Source organism: Gopherus flavomarginatus, chromosome 7 (assembly GCF_025201925.1).
Source record: "Gopherus flavomarginatus isolate rGopFla2 chromosome 7, rGopFla2.mat.asm, whole genome shotgun sequence".
NCBI lineage: Eukaryota > Metazoa > Chordata > Testudines > Testudinidae > Gopherus > Gopherus flavomarginatus.
This window is the reverse complement of record NC_066623.1, coordinates 70,679,335-70,693,803: the sequence shown is the minus strand read 5'-3', so window position 1 is coordinate 70,693,803 and position 14,469 is coordinate 70,679,335. Positions and strand designations below refer to the sequence as shown.

At 41.2% G+C, this 14,469-nt stretch overlaps 1 protein-coding gene across 8 annotated transcripts in view; it reads left to right on the top strand.

Moving 5' to 3' along the window:
- The window catches only part of KCNT2 (potassium sodium-activated channel subfamily T member 2), a 282,967-nt gene that overhangs the window by 50,632 nt on the left and 217,866 nt on the right, over positions 1-14,469 (top strand). For all 8 annotated transcript variants that reach the window (XM_050961381.1, XM_050961380.1, XM_050961379.1 and 5 more), the window contains exon 2: positions 6,770-6,849. In XM_050961381.1, coding sequence (XP_050817338.1) covers positions 6,770-6,849 — 80 coding nt within the window. The remainder of the gene's footprint in view (positions 1-6,769; positions 6,850-14,469) is intronic.

The following is a 14,469-nucleotide window of genomic DNA, read 5'->3' as shown; positions in this document are numbered from 1 at the left end:
TCAGTGGTTATAGCATACTTATATTTTCAGAAAGTCTTTGCCAAGGTCCCTCACCAAATGCTCTTAAGCAAAGTAAACTGTCATGAGATAAGAAGGAAGCTCATGGATCAGTAACTAGTTCAAGGATAGGAAACAAAGAGTAGGAATAAATAGGCAGTTTTCAGAATGTAGAGAAGTAAATAGTGGTGTCCTCCAGAGGTTTGTAATGTGAGCAGTACTGTTCAACATATTCATAAAATGATCTGGAAAAAGGGGTAAACAGTGAGGTGTCAAAATTTGCAGACGATACAAAACTACTCAAGATAGTTAAGTTCAAAGCAAACCATGAAGAGTTACAAAGGGATCTCACTAAACTGGGTGACCGGGCAACAAAATGGCAGATGAAATTCAATGTTGATAAATGCAAAGTAATGCACACTGGAAAACATAATCTCAACTATACCTATATGATGGGCTCTAAATTAGCTGTTACCAGCCAAGAAAGAGATCTTGGAGTCATTGTGGAGAGTTCTCTGAAAACATCCACTCAATGTTCAGCGACAGTCAAAAAAGGGAACAGAATGTTGGAAATGATTAGGAGAGGGATAGCTAATAAGATGGAAAATATCATATTGTCTTCATCTAAATCCATGGTACACTTCATCTCTAAGAAGATATATTGGAATTGGAAAAGGTACAGAAAAGGGCAACAAAATGATTTGGGGTATGGAACAGTTTCTCTATGAGGAGAAATAAATTAGACTGGGACTTTTCAGACAGGAAAACAGATGACTATGGGGGATATGATAGAAGTCTATAAAATCACGAATAGTGCAGATAAAGGAAATAAGGAAGTGTTATTTACTCCTTCTCCTTTACTCGTTCTCTAGGAGTCACCAAATGAAATTTATAGGCAGCAGGTTTAAAACAAATGAAAGGACTTCACATAACACACAATCAAACTGTAGAACTGTTTACCAGATTATGTTGTGAAGGCCAAGACTATAATAGGGTTCAAAAAAGAACAAGATAAGTTCATAGAGGATAGGATATTAGCCAGTTTGAGCAGGGGATGGTGTCCCTAGCCTCTGTTTGCTAGAAGCTGGGAATGGGTGACAGGGGATGGATCACTTGATGATTACCTGTTCCGTTCATTCCCTCGGAAGCACCTGGCATTGGCCAATCAGAAGACAGGATACTGGGCTAGACAGATCTTTGGTCTGAGCCAGTATAGCCATTCTTATGACATTTTAAATATTAGTCACAACATTTTTGAAATCCTAACAGTAAAGAAAATGTCAAGTAAAACCACTTAACAATTTACAAAAGGTTCCAATACCAAATAAGCTTCATATTTTTTTTAAAAAGTTAAATGATTAAAAACAAGGGGATATTTTGTCCAGATCTCCTGAACAGGGGAGGCTACTCTCATATGTGCACAAAATAAAGTGTATAGGCTCTCCTTTCATAGGTGCAGCTCAAGTAAAATTTAAAAGAATATAATTGATCCCCATCCTGACTTCAGTTATAAAATCGATCCCAAGGTCAGGAAATAGTAATTGGGCTACAGCCATTCACATTCAGACTCTCATTGTGCATGTTTAGAGAATTATTGCTAATGTTATTAATCATGAAAGGATCACTTTAACCCAAAGCTTTTGCTATGAACAGGGGAGAGAGAATTTATAGATTTCCTGTTCTGACAAGGTAAAGTGCGATTGTACCAGCAGAATGCCATTCTAAATAGTTATGGACAGGTGGTTTATGGACATTTTCATTAGCAGATTTCAGGTGACTCCAATTACACAGCTGGAATTTCTACTGCAGACAGATTGGCAATACAGATTTATAGTCAATTGAAGGAACCGTGAAGTGCAGAGTACCTTTAAGTGGGTACTTTTCCGCTATACTTTTCTTAGCCTCATGTTAAATGGGCAGCTTGAATTACATTCTGAATCAGTTAGTAGAGTGCAGTGTATACTTGTACTTTGGTTGCACTTAAAAAGCTTCTGCTCTTTTGAAGGATTCTACTAACAGGAGAGCTATAGTGTGGTGTCCTGAGAAAGGCAAGAACTTAATTTGTTTATGTGGGAAGAGTATCAATTAGAGTGCCTAGGGAGGTAATGGAATCTCCATCAGTGGAGATTTTTAAGAGCAGGTTAGACAAACACCGGTCAGGCATGGTCTAGATAATACTTAGTCCTGCCATGAGTGCAGGTGACTTGACTAGATGACCTCATGAGGTCCCTTCCTGTCCTATGATTCTATAATCACGTATCTGGGAAAATAGGAGATTGGATCAAAAGTCATACTAAGTAAGACTCGTTCTTGAACTTACAAAGCCAGGGTTTTCCATGGAGCATTTGAGATCTGTGACATAGATAGCAATAGGAGAGATTAATTGAATGGCATCTTAAGTGGCTCTTCTTTTGCATACTTTATATGCCTGTAAAACAGACTTAGGTTTTGGGGTGGATAATCAGCTAAACATGAGCTCCTAGTGCGATGCTATGACCAAAAGGGCAAATGAGATCCTTGGATGCATAAACAGGAGAATCTTAAGTAGGAGTACAGAGGTTATTTTATCTCTGTATTTGGCACGGGAGCAACTGCTGCTGGAATACTGTGTCCAGTTCTGATGTCCACAACCCAAGGAGGAGGTTGAAATATTGAAGAAGATTCAGAGAAGAGCTACGAGAACGATTAGGAAATATGCCTTTTAGTTATTGAGCCCCTTGATTCTATCTATTTAGATTAATAAATAGAAAGTTGGGGGTAGCTTGAATGGTCTATAAGTACCTACATCTGGAACAAGTATTTGATAATGGGCTCTTCAATCTAGCAGAGAAAGATATAACACGAGCCAATGGCTGCAAGCTGAAGACATCCCAGTCTGAATTTGTCTAATTTTTAAAATCAAGATTAGTTGTTTTTCTAAAAGATATGCTTTGGGAAAGTCCTGCTACCTGTGGTTAGACTGGATGATCACAATGGTCCCTTCTGGCCTTGGAATTAATCCATCTCTAACCAAAAGAAATAGCACTCTACCATCTCCTTAGATTACTTTCTGATAAGGAGAGCAAAGAACTATGATTTCTCTCTCACTTTCTATCAAGAACAGAAAAAAGCGAGAGATTAAAAATTGGGTGGTATTATTTACTTTTGAGTATAGTACAGAAAAGATACATTCCAGAGGTCAGTAGGTTTACAAGTTGTGTGTACATATTATGTTATCATTTGATCTGAATACATTCATTTTTGATAAAGTCACACCACCAGGCACAAACAAGTCTTAGAAAAATGTTCTACTGCTATATAAATGCACAAGATTTACAAAAAATGCACCATATGAGCCTCACTCATTCATTTAAAACTCCCTTAGCAACTATATTAATAGTCTGAGCCTATTAACATCTACAGTAAACTCCATTATGCACTATGTCAAAGAAAAAAATATTAACTAAGTGATTTGATTCTCATTTTAAAAAGGCAAACAGCTATAAAATGAATAGCAATGACTCCTGTAATAATCAGGCTTCTTATGCCAAGCAGGTTCAGTCTGACAGTGCTTGAATGGAAGATTTCTAGGGAAAAGCCAGGTGCTAAAAAGTTTTGTTGGTGATTTAGAAGGTGCTATACTTCCTTTGATAGTGTCGAAGCAATATGCCAGCATGAATTGCAAGACTGGGTCATTCTTGTTTTCTGATGTGCTCTTCCGGAAAAGTATGCCTTTCTTATCACGGGTATTTACCATCTGACTAAGTTAACTAGAGCAGATAATACCAGGCAAGAAAGAGTAAACTCAGGAGAGACTGCAGTGATTGTAAGAGGCATGGACTAAAGCTGTAGATTCTCTCTCTAATATTAAGCATTTCAGTATTGTAGATGGTTGCTCCCATTCCTTACCTCCAACCATTCATTCTCCAGTTGTACTTCTCAGAGTTAAAATGATATATTAAGTACTAACATGTAATATTGGTATCTCTTAATATGAAATAAGAGGAATGCCACACAAATTTAAGCAGACAGTTCTCTCCTCAAATTCTGAAGAGACAAGAAATGCAGAGCTAAGGATGAAACTCCACTATAATGTTTCTGCCCTAAATGACACAAATGGGCTTCTCCCCAAACCATTCATTCTGTCTTAAAATTATTTTATATAATCTAGTTAATGCCAGACCAAAGGCTCTCTCTCTGGAAGTCTGTGCTACTGTTTTTCTGTTGTAGGCTTAAGTCAAAGTTAACAAAAAGAGTATTTGATGCATTGTATATGTATAATATCTCTATCTATCTGGCTATTACATTTAATTACAGCTTCTGCAAATGTAGAATTCACTTGTAGTTTTCATTTCAGTTAAAAAAAAAGAGAGTTGAATGTACAAGTGAGCTGCATTTGTAATCTATTTTGCCATGGAAACCACCACACTGTGGAATCCCAATCTGCTTGTGAGCAGTAGTTGCTAAGGAAAGGGAAGGAGAATTAGGCAGCTGCTGACAGGCTATCAGAGAGACTCAATGCCAGTTGATAGAAAAGTGATTAGCCTCCATATTCTCTTTCCTCATTATTATATCACTGCTTACTTTTAGCATGTATTGTTTCATGGTAAGTGACTACTGTAATTTTCTTTCCAAAAAGATGTGAGATTAGTTTAAACCATGTCAAGAGATCAGTAACACAGTGTTCCTTTTTAAATGGAAGTACCTCATCTAATAGCTTATATTGCTTTATTTACTTACCTGAAAAAAACTCACTGAAGATTGTATATTTTGCATTACAGCAACCAAGTGATAAATGTCTCCTGTTAAAAATGTAACAGCAGTAATGAAGATAAGCACTTTGTTATTAAAAAGTAATGTAATCTCTCTCTAGTCCCTCAACTAAGCAACTGGCATGTTTTTCCCAGGGTTACTAAAAAGGTGGCACCATCAGAATGCTGAGGCCTATACAGATAACACTGTTGTTCATTGTCTTACCTGGGGAGACCATCTGCAGCACTGAGAGGCAAGGTTAAAGACCCTTCAGGATGCAGTTCTTAGGACCAGCCTCACAACATGTAACCAGTTGTGACCGAGGTACCCAATTTGGGGTATGTATGGTGCAGCCTCATGAAACTAGTAATTGACAAGGCACAGACCCTAATACCATGCCCAGTTCCCTGGAAGAAGAGGCAAATGAGGTATTTTATCAGCCTGGCAATTTATTACTGGAGGTTTAGCCTCAGTTTTGCCTCAGTCTCAGCCTGCCTTAAAGACCTAATTAAAGGTTAACCACCCAAGGAAGATCTGGTGGGACTGGAACAGGGAGGAAGCTTTTAATGAACTGAAAGAACAACTATGCCGGGCACCTGTGCTCTTCGGCCCTGATTTTTCTTGTGAATTCATACTGCACATAGATACCTCAGATGTCTGCCTAAGTGCCATGCTCTCAGAAGATGCTGAAGAAGACCACCACCCAATCATATACTTGACTAGGAAGGTATTCCTTAGAGAAAAGACCTACTCAATTACTGAAAAGGAGGCACTAGGGATCGAATGGGCCATGGATTCTCTCAGGTATTACCTGCTTGGTAGCCCCTTCTCCTTGATCACAGATCATGCTCCCCTCTACTGGCTTCATACCATGAACGATATGAATCCATGTGTAATGTGATGGTACCTGGTGCTACAACCCCATAGTTTCAGAGTGTAACACCAGACAGGAAAGGACCGTGTTAATGCCAATTTTTTTTTCCCCACGGAAAATCAGAGATGGAGATTATCTATCCCAGGACAGCAAGGGTGAGGTTGTGAGGGGCAATTTCCTCGGTCTCAGAGAGGCGGCAGCATATGAGCCCTTCTGGGCTCAGCCAGCACTAATGAGATACATCTGAGAGACTTGATGTGCCTGGAGGGAGAAAGCTTAAAAAGGGAAAGCCTTCCCCAGGAAGTAGGGGTGACTAGGGAGAAAATTGCTGTTCCTGAGAGACCACTGGCCATGTGGACAGACAACCAAGAGGAAGACAAGCAGGGGTGACCAAAAGGAGGGGCTGGAAGCAGACCCTACCCCTGATTAAGGACAGTATAGCTGCAGATAAGCTAAACCCCAAAGGAGAGACTGAAAAACTGCCTAAGAGACTGATCACCTTTGCCTTTTTCTTTTACTCTGATTCTCCCTCTCCCAGGGGAAGGAGAGGGAAAAGGGCCTTTTTTAAAAAATTCCTTATGTGCCACAAACAGAGGAAGGACTCTGTAAGCAGCTCAAATTATGGTTTAGAGGGGACAGGGTGGGGATGAGGCACCCACTATACGATAATTGAAAGATGTAAACACTGAGAAAGAAATGAGAAGGAATTATTGAAAGCAATAATAGTAAACAACAGTAATGGAATTAAACTAAGAAAAAGAGAAGTTTATATTAAATATTATGGAAGACTTCCTGACAGAGATCTTTCAGACTGCAGAATAGTCTTTCAAGGGAAGTATTAAACTTTAGTGTTTATGATTTTAAAAGCACTAACAGGCCAAACACTATGCTCAGTAGTACAGAGAACAAATCCTGCATTTACAGAGGATAGATGAGATGACATAAGGTCTTTTTAGCATTTAACTTCTAATTATTTTAATCAATATTTTCCAAATGTTTAAATGTGCATTTTACTTAAAATTCTTAATATGTTCCTCTAATTTTATGCTAAGAAGAGATGTTAAGAGGAATCACATGAAAATGCTGATATTTTGTGGTGCAAGTGTACATATATATATCATTTAATAGATGGACTGTTTAATTGAAATACTCTATTTTCTGTTTCAGGGTACAAGTTGAATTTTATATGAATGAAAATACATTTAAAGAGAGACTGAAGCTATTTTTCATCAAAAATCAAAGATCAAGTAAGCAGTTTTGATTAATTTCTGTTACATGCATTTGTTAAATATAGGAGATGTAATTTTGGCCCCATTAGAGTCAATATCAGGAGTTCCATTGACTTCAATGGGGCCAAGATTTCATCCATAGGAGATTAGCAGATTCTGTTTTTAACAGAATTTCCATGATGAAGTCTCAAAACACATTAGCAATTTAGTATTGTTGTTTTTTCTTTTTCATTTTGTTGGGGACAACTATTTATTGACTGGGTTTTATTTTTGCAATGTCTTCAGATGGACTAGTTTCCATGGATCTGACATGTCAGTGTATTTGGATGGGTCATCACATAGCTTTCTGAAGGAGAAGAAAAATTCCAGAGCCATGTGGGCTTCCAACCTGTTTTATTTTATCAAATTCCTCTCAAATTAATTTCAAACTCTATCTGGGCTGCAAAAAGTAATTTAGAAAGGTGACCAGCCGAAAGAGCATCTCGGCTTCTAAGGCATTTCTGAACATGTGGACATGTATTTCAGATACAAACAAATGTTAGTTGCCTTGTACTCTTTTTCTTCAGCCCTGATTCAGCTGGCTATCCACATTCACCAAAGCACATTAACTGCTTTGCTGAATGGGACCTAGATGATTTTTCACTCAGAATGTCACATTTAAAACTAACAGTGATCTTTTCCCTGCTTTTAAAATTAACTAACACCAAATGTGCACTGGGGAGAGATTCGCCCCATGCAAAGAGCTTCCATCATGCTGTATCCATAACTAACTTACGGCCTGTATGAAAGCTCAGATTCAACCAGGAGATGGAGGGCCAGTGCAAGATTCCCCCCACTACCTAGAGTGATTGCAGGTAGGGTGACCAGCTGTCCTGATTTTCAGTTTTTTTTTTTATATAGGTGCCTATTACCCCTCACCCTGATTTTTCACACTTGCTGTCTGGTCACACTAATTGCAGGAGGAAACTGTGGCCAGAAGAGCTATGTAAGATGCAGTCCATACATGTTGTGGCAAGAGTCTCCAAACCAGACCTGCTTAGGCCATCACAGAAAGCCACAATGGGCAGGGGCTATGACATTTACCTTTACATTCATCCAGTCATTCCCAAATCCCATGCAACAGTCTGAATGAAATAAAATCTGATGTGTGTACCTTAACTGTGAGGAAGGCAACTGCACACGCTGGCCCCATGTGTTAGCATTGTTGATGTCACTACCTTTTGCCCTCTATCCATATAGAGCCAGATTACAGTGGCTTTATGCAGGTGGGAGAATGGATTTTACCCTAAGTACAGCTCAGGTGGGTGCAGGGCTTGGTACAGATAAAAAAATATTTTCACCCTTGCATTATGCAGAGAAGGGGTAAGTGGACAGATTTTTAAAGAGAGACACAAGGTGGTTGAGGTAATAACTTTTTATTGGACTAACTTCTGTTGGTGAAAGAGAGAAGCGTTCAAGCTACACTGAGTAATTTTCCAAGACTTGAAGAGCTCAGAGAGTCACTGCAAAATACAAGGTGGAACAGATTGTTTAGCATAACAGACACATTTAAAATGAAGTGGTCCCTTAGAATATGTGTTAACGTCCTCATGCTAAACAATCTGTTCCACTTTATAATTAGCTGTGACATTCTGAGTACCTTTCTCAGACCTGGAGAAGAGCTCAATGTAGCTCGAAAGCTTGTCTCTTTCATCAACAGAAGTTGGTCCAATAAAAAGATATTACCTCATCCACTTTGTCTCGCTAATATCCTGGGACAACACTGCTACACCACCACTGCAAACAGATTTTCAAAAGCTTTCAGTGGTAGCTGTGTTAGTCTGTACCAGCAAAAAAAAAAAAAAAGAAGAGGAGTCCTTGTGGCACCTTAGGCCAGGTCTACACTATGCGTTTAAACTGATTTTAGCAGCGTTAAACTGATTTAACGCTGTACCTGTCCACACTACGAGGCCCTTTATATCGATATAAAGGGCTCTTTAAATCGGTTTCTGTACTCCTCCCCGACGAGAGGAGTAGCGCTAAAATCGGTATTACCATATCGGATTAGGGTTAGTGTGGCCGCAAATCGACGGTATTGGCCTCCGGGCGGTATCCCACAGTGCACCACTGTGACCGCTTGACAGCAATCTCAGCTCGGATGCAGTGGCCAGGTAAACAGGAAAAGCCCCGCAAAATTTTGATTTTCATTTCCTGTTTGCCCAGCGTGGAGCTCTGATCAGCATGGGTGGCAATGCAGTCCCAAATCCAAAAAGAGCTCTGGTATGGACCGTACGGGAGATACTGAATCTGATTGCTGTATGGGGAGACAAATCTGTTCTAAAAAACTCTGTTACAGAAGACGAAATGCCAAAGCGTTTGAAAAAAAAATCTACAGGCTACACAGTGCTGCGTGACAAGTGTAACGGGAAGCCAGAGACTCAAATAGACGCTCATGGAGGGAAGGAGGGGGTACTGAGGACTCCAGCTATCCCACAGTCCCCAGCAGTCTCCGAAAAGTATTTGCGTTCTTGGCTGAGCTCCCATTGCCTGTAGGTTCAAACACATTGTCAGGCGTGGTTCAGGGAATAGCTCGTCAATTTACCCCCCCACACACACGTGAAAGAAAAGGGAAAGAAATCATTTCTTGACTTCTTTCAATGTCACCCTATGTCTACTGAACACTGCTGCAGCATCGCATCTACCAGCAGCAAAGAGCAGTATCTGCTCATCTCCCCTCTCCGGTGGCAGACGGTGCAGTAGGACTGGTAACCGTCCTTCTTACCAACCCGTGAGTGCTCCTGGCTGGCTTCAGGTGAGGCTGGCCGGGGGCACCTGGGTGAAAATAGGAATGACTCCCAGTCATTTCCAGTAGATGGTACAAAACGGCTGGTAACCATCTTCATCATAGCAACTGGGGGCTGAGCTTCAATCAGCCCCCTCCCTTTCATGTGAAAAGAAAAGATTCTGTACTGCCTGGACTATCATAGCAGTGGGATGCAGGGCTCCTCTCCCCCACACTGCTTAATGTCCTGCCTGGACTATCATAGCACCGGGAGGCTGCCTCCCCCTCATTTTAGGTCACTAAAAACTCAGTGTTTCTTATTCCTGCATTCTTTATTACTTCATGACACAAATGGGGGGGACACTGCCACGGTAGCCCAGGAAGGTTGGGGGAGAAGGGAAGCAACGGGTGGGGTTGTTGCAGGGGCACCCCCCGTGAATGGCATGTAGCTCATAATTTCTGCGGGATCTGACACAAAGCAGCTGTACTCTCTGATACACTGCTTCTCAAGTACATTTGCCCCATATTCTAGGCAAGACTGACTATTTTTAGAAACCATAAAGGAGGGATTGACTCAGGGAGTCATTCCCAGTTTTGCTTTTGCGCCCCCGGCTGATCTCAGCCAGGGGCACCCATGATAGCAGCAGACAGCACAGAAGGACAGATAACCGTCATCTCATTGCCAAATTACACTGGCAGCAGACGGTACAGAACGACTGGTAGCCATCTCTGCTATCATGCAAAAGCAAATGAATGCTGCTGTGTAGCGCTGGAGTATCGCCTCTGTCCGCGCCATCCCGTACACATACGGTGACTGTAAAAAAAAAAAGCTGAACGGGCTCCATGGTTGCCGTGCTATGGCGTCTGCCAGGACAATCCAGGGAAAAAGGGCGTGAAATGATTGTCTGTTGTTGCTTTCCCGGAGAAAGGAATGACTGACGACATTTACCCAGAACCACTCACTACAATGATTTTTGCCCTATCAGCCACTGGGCTCTCAACCCAGAATTCTAAGGGGCGGGGGAGACTGCGGGAACTATGGGATAGCTATGGAATAGCTACCCACAGTGCAATGCTCCGGAAATCGATGCTAGCCTCGGACCATGAATGCACACCACCGAATTAATGTGCTTAGTGTGGCCGTGTGCACTCGACTTTATACAATCTGTTTTATAAAACTGGTTTATGTAAAATCGGAATAATCCCGTAGTGTAGACGTACCCTTAGAGATTAACAAATTTATTTGAGCATAAGCTTTCGTGGGCTAGAACCCCCTTCATCACATGTATGAAGTAAAAAATACAGAAGCAGGAATAAATACATGAAAGAATGGGGGCGCTTTACCAAACGTTAGGTCAGTCTAATGAGATAAATCAATTTACAGCAAGATACCAAGATTTTTAAAAGGTATTTAGGTCGGTAATGATGCAGATAAGAACCTAGTGGGATTTCCAAGAGTGAGTAGGTACTTGTATCTATTGGGTTTCTGGGAAGTGGGCAGGGCTGGACACGAGGGTGAGGAAGTAGAGGGTGTGGAGCATGAGCGTGTAGAGTTGTTTCCGTGGCGCGGTTTGAAAATGGACCGGCTGCAGATCGTGCAGCTTGCTTGCGGAGAAGGGGCAGGGGGACCGGTCGGGTCTACGGGGATGGGGCCCGATGAAAAGGTCCGGAGGGCTTGGGGTGGGGAGTGGGCGGGGCGTGCCCTCCCACAGGACCCGGTTGAGGTAGGCCCGAGCAGCGGGCGGCAAAGCGAGTAGGTACCTGTAGTGAGGTGCTTACTCTGATCCTGCCCTGAAGGATTTAAAATAGCCCTGGGAAAGGTCTGTGGCAAGGGAAAGCAGCTAATAGGCTGATTGGGGAAGCAGTCACAGCTGGGCCACGCTCCAATCAGGCCTCATCTGGCCCTATACAAGAGGCTGGGAGCCAGGCACTCAGCACTCTCTTTTGCCTTTGGAGAGGGAGAGACTTGGCTGCTGGGGAGTGTTCCAAGGTACCTGAGGTGGAGCAGGGCTGGGGGAAGGCTAGAGGAGCTGGGGAGCTCTGATCTGGAACCCCCTCAGGCTGCCGGCCTAGTCTAAGGCCAAATAGCTACTAGTGTTGCAGGGGGCAACCCATGGGTAGGCAGAGGCAGCAGGTCCAAACCTCCCTTGCCAGTGATGAGTGGCTTATATACTGCAGTCTGCCCCAGGGAATGGGTCTAGTTGGTGACTGGCAGTAATCTTATACTGCGGCAAGGTGGGGATAGTGAGTAGGAAGACCCTGAGACTGAGGGGTTACTGCCAGAGGGGCAGCACCCCAGAGAAAATGGCACTGGGGTCCTGGGAGGGATACGAGGGGCCAGTGGTAAGGTGGATCACTGGTCTGCAGAGGGCACTCCAGAAGCTAGATGAGCTAATTCCTGACAGAGACCAGCAGGAGGCGCCGCAGGGATGAGTCCACACGCTTACACGACTGAATTCCATTGAAATCAAAACTGAAAATCATCAGTAAATGGAGCGAATTCAGCATGTGTGAACTCAGACTCCATATTAGGAATACCGTTGTGATTAGTGCAGCTCTGAAAAAGAGACCTAAAGACTTCAGACTTGGATGTCTAAATCCCTTTTTCCCACTCCCAAGCACCACATACCACTGTTTTCTCACACCCACCCATCCATGTTTCTAAACTCTTTTGTGCTCTTTATTTTTGACCTTATGCTGTTTGCAACTATTCCCAATTTAGTAATTCCACATTCAAGTGAACCCCCATACTCAATTCACTGCCATTTATAGTTACTTTCCTTTGTTTTTTTGGTCAGTCAGTTTCAAATCAATGCTACTTTGGTGACAGACAAGCACATTTTGTTTCATTTTACATGTAAGATCTCATATGACACCACATAAAATGCATATATATATATAATATGAGAGAGAGACACACACACACACAGACACTAAACTATGGAGGATTTGAGGAGACCATATGGTCCCCTTGTCCAGACATGTCCTACTCCCTTGCTCAAACTGTTCTCGTGTTGAAGGAAGGGAGAATGTTTGGACACAGAGGGTCAAGTGGCCTCACAGAATCTTGAGGCGTTTTGCATAGAATTAATAAAGTAAATGCAGAGAATTCTAAATGTACTGCTATATCCAGTAAGTAATCAGATGACGAGCGTGATTTAGGAATTACTTAAATATGCATGCTTAAAGATATGCATGAGAATGTGAGAGAAACCAAATCATATTACAAGTTCTGTTGAGATCTGCACACTTGAATGTACAAATTAAAATATCTAAATTATATTACTAAAACTTGGTGACATGCTTTCGTACTCTTACTCACATTCAATAGAGCTCTACTTGACTAAAATGGGAATACTCATGGTGTAAATTACTATTCAACATGAATAAGGCCCATCATTAGGTCAAAGTACAAACATTCCAACAAGAAGTATTGTATGAAAAATTCTTAAAGTACTTCAGAACAATCATGTTACCGTGCAAAATAGACAGTAACTCTTCTGTATACCTTGAGTCAGTGAATAAAAATAGTATTTAACATATATGTAAGACTATATTTGCGCTCAGATCAATCAAAACTGGACATTTCTGTATAGCAAATATTTTCTGAACCTACAGCCCTGAAGCAGTAATTTCAACATCTACATCTCAATCAATCTTCAGTGTTGCTTTTAAATCTGTGAAATCTTCTCAGCACACATTGAAGTCAGTGTAAGCTTCTCTAATGCACACTCTAAGCTCATGTCAAAACTATCTGCTTTTTTGCTTGTGTAGCAATGCTGCAGAAACATTCCTACATATTTGGTGGACATGGCATACTTACCAGTTATGTACATAGCCTTTTGGGTACGGGCAAATGAACCCATTTGGTATTCAATTCAATTCACAGATCAAGACAGTTTTCATTATCCTGACACTTACCAAATTTATGTTTCTGGCAGCTAATTGGAAGTCTACAAACTAGTTAAATTAAGCATCAGATTCCAGAAAATTGGGAATATAGTTATGAAAAAATAGACACGTTGAAAGTGGAACTTGCACTAAGATTAGGGATCCAGGAAACTGGGCTCACTTAGGGCAATAGAGAATATTTCTTTGTTCCGTGTGTATGTAGTCCTTTTTATAAGAAGAGGTTATATGTATGTAACAAAATCTCCTGTACTCCCTTGATTGTATGTTAACTAGTCTCTGGGCATGTTGCAAAGAAGGAATTGCTTTGCCTGTACACTGTTGTGATAATGATAGATTGCCATATTTAAAGTGTTACTGATAGGGGATTTATTGGATTATTTTAATCCTCCATTCCCTTCACTGCCCTGCCCCCCCATTTCTTTGTTTCAGTTGTCCTGCTCGCAAGCTTCTGCTTGCATGTTTGATTACATTGTTGAAGCCAATTCTCATGTTAATGCATCACTATATTTCCACATGATTAATATTGTTAGACACCTATGAACCTGGCTCGTCAATTGCTTCCTTAATCATTTATTTTCCTACTCACTAGAGCAGGAAGGAAATTCTATATATATATTTGCAAAAATAAACACATTTGGATTGACTGAAACATTTTGTGAATTCCTGTTGATTTTGGCAAGTTGTTTTGGTTTGACAAAGTTATCAGTCCAGTGATATGGAAAACCACAGAAAGTACAAGAGTTAATATGATTAGCTAAACTCTCTTACCAAGACATGTGGGGGTCTGTTTTTATCCAAATCCTCCCCAACGAAACAGCCCTATGGCAGAAACACAGCAAACCCTAATCACTTGTACTGATGTATTTTGGTGGGTAAGACTAGTATCCTGCTACTCATTCTAACAGTTCTGGTGGCACATTTGCTGTTCCATTTGGTGTTTCAGGGAGCTGCAAAGGATGGTTTCT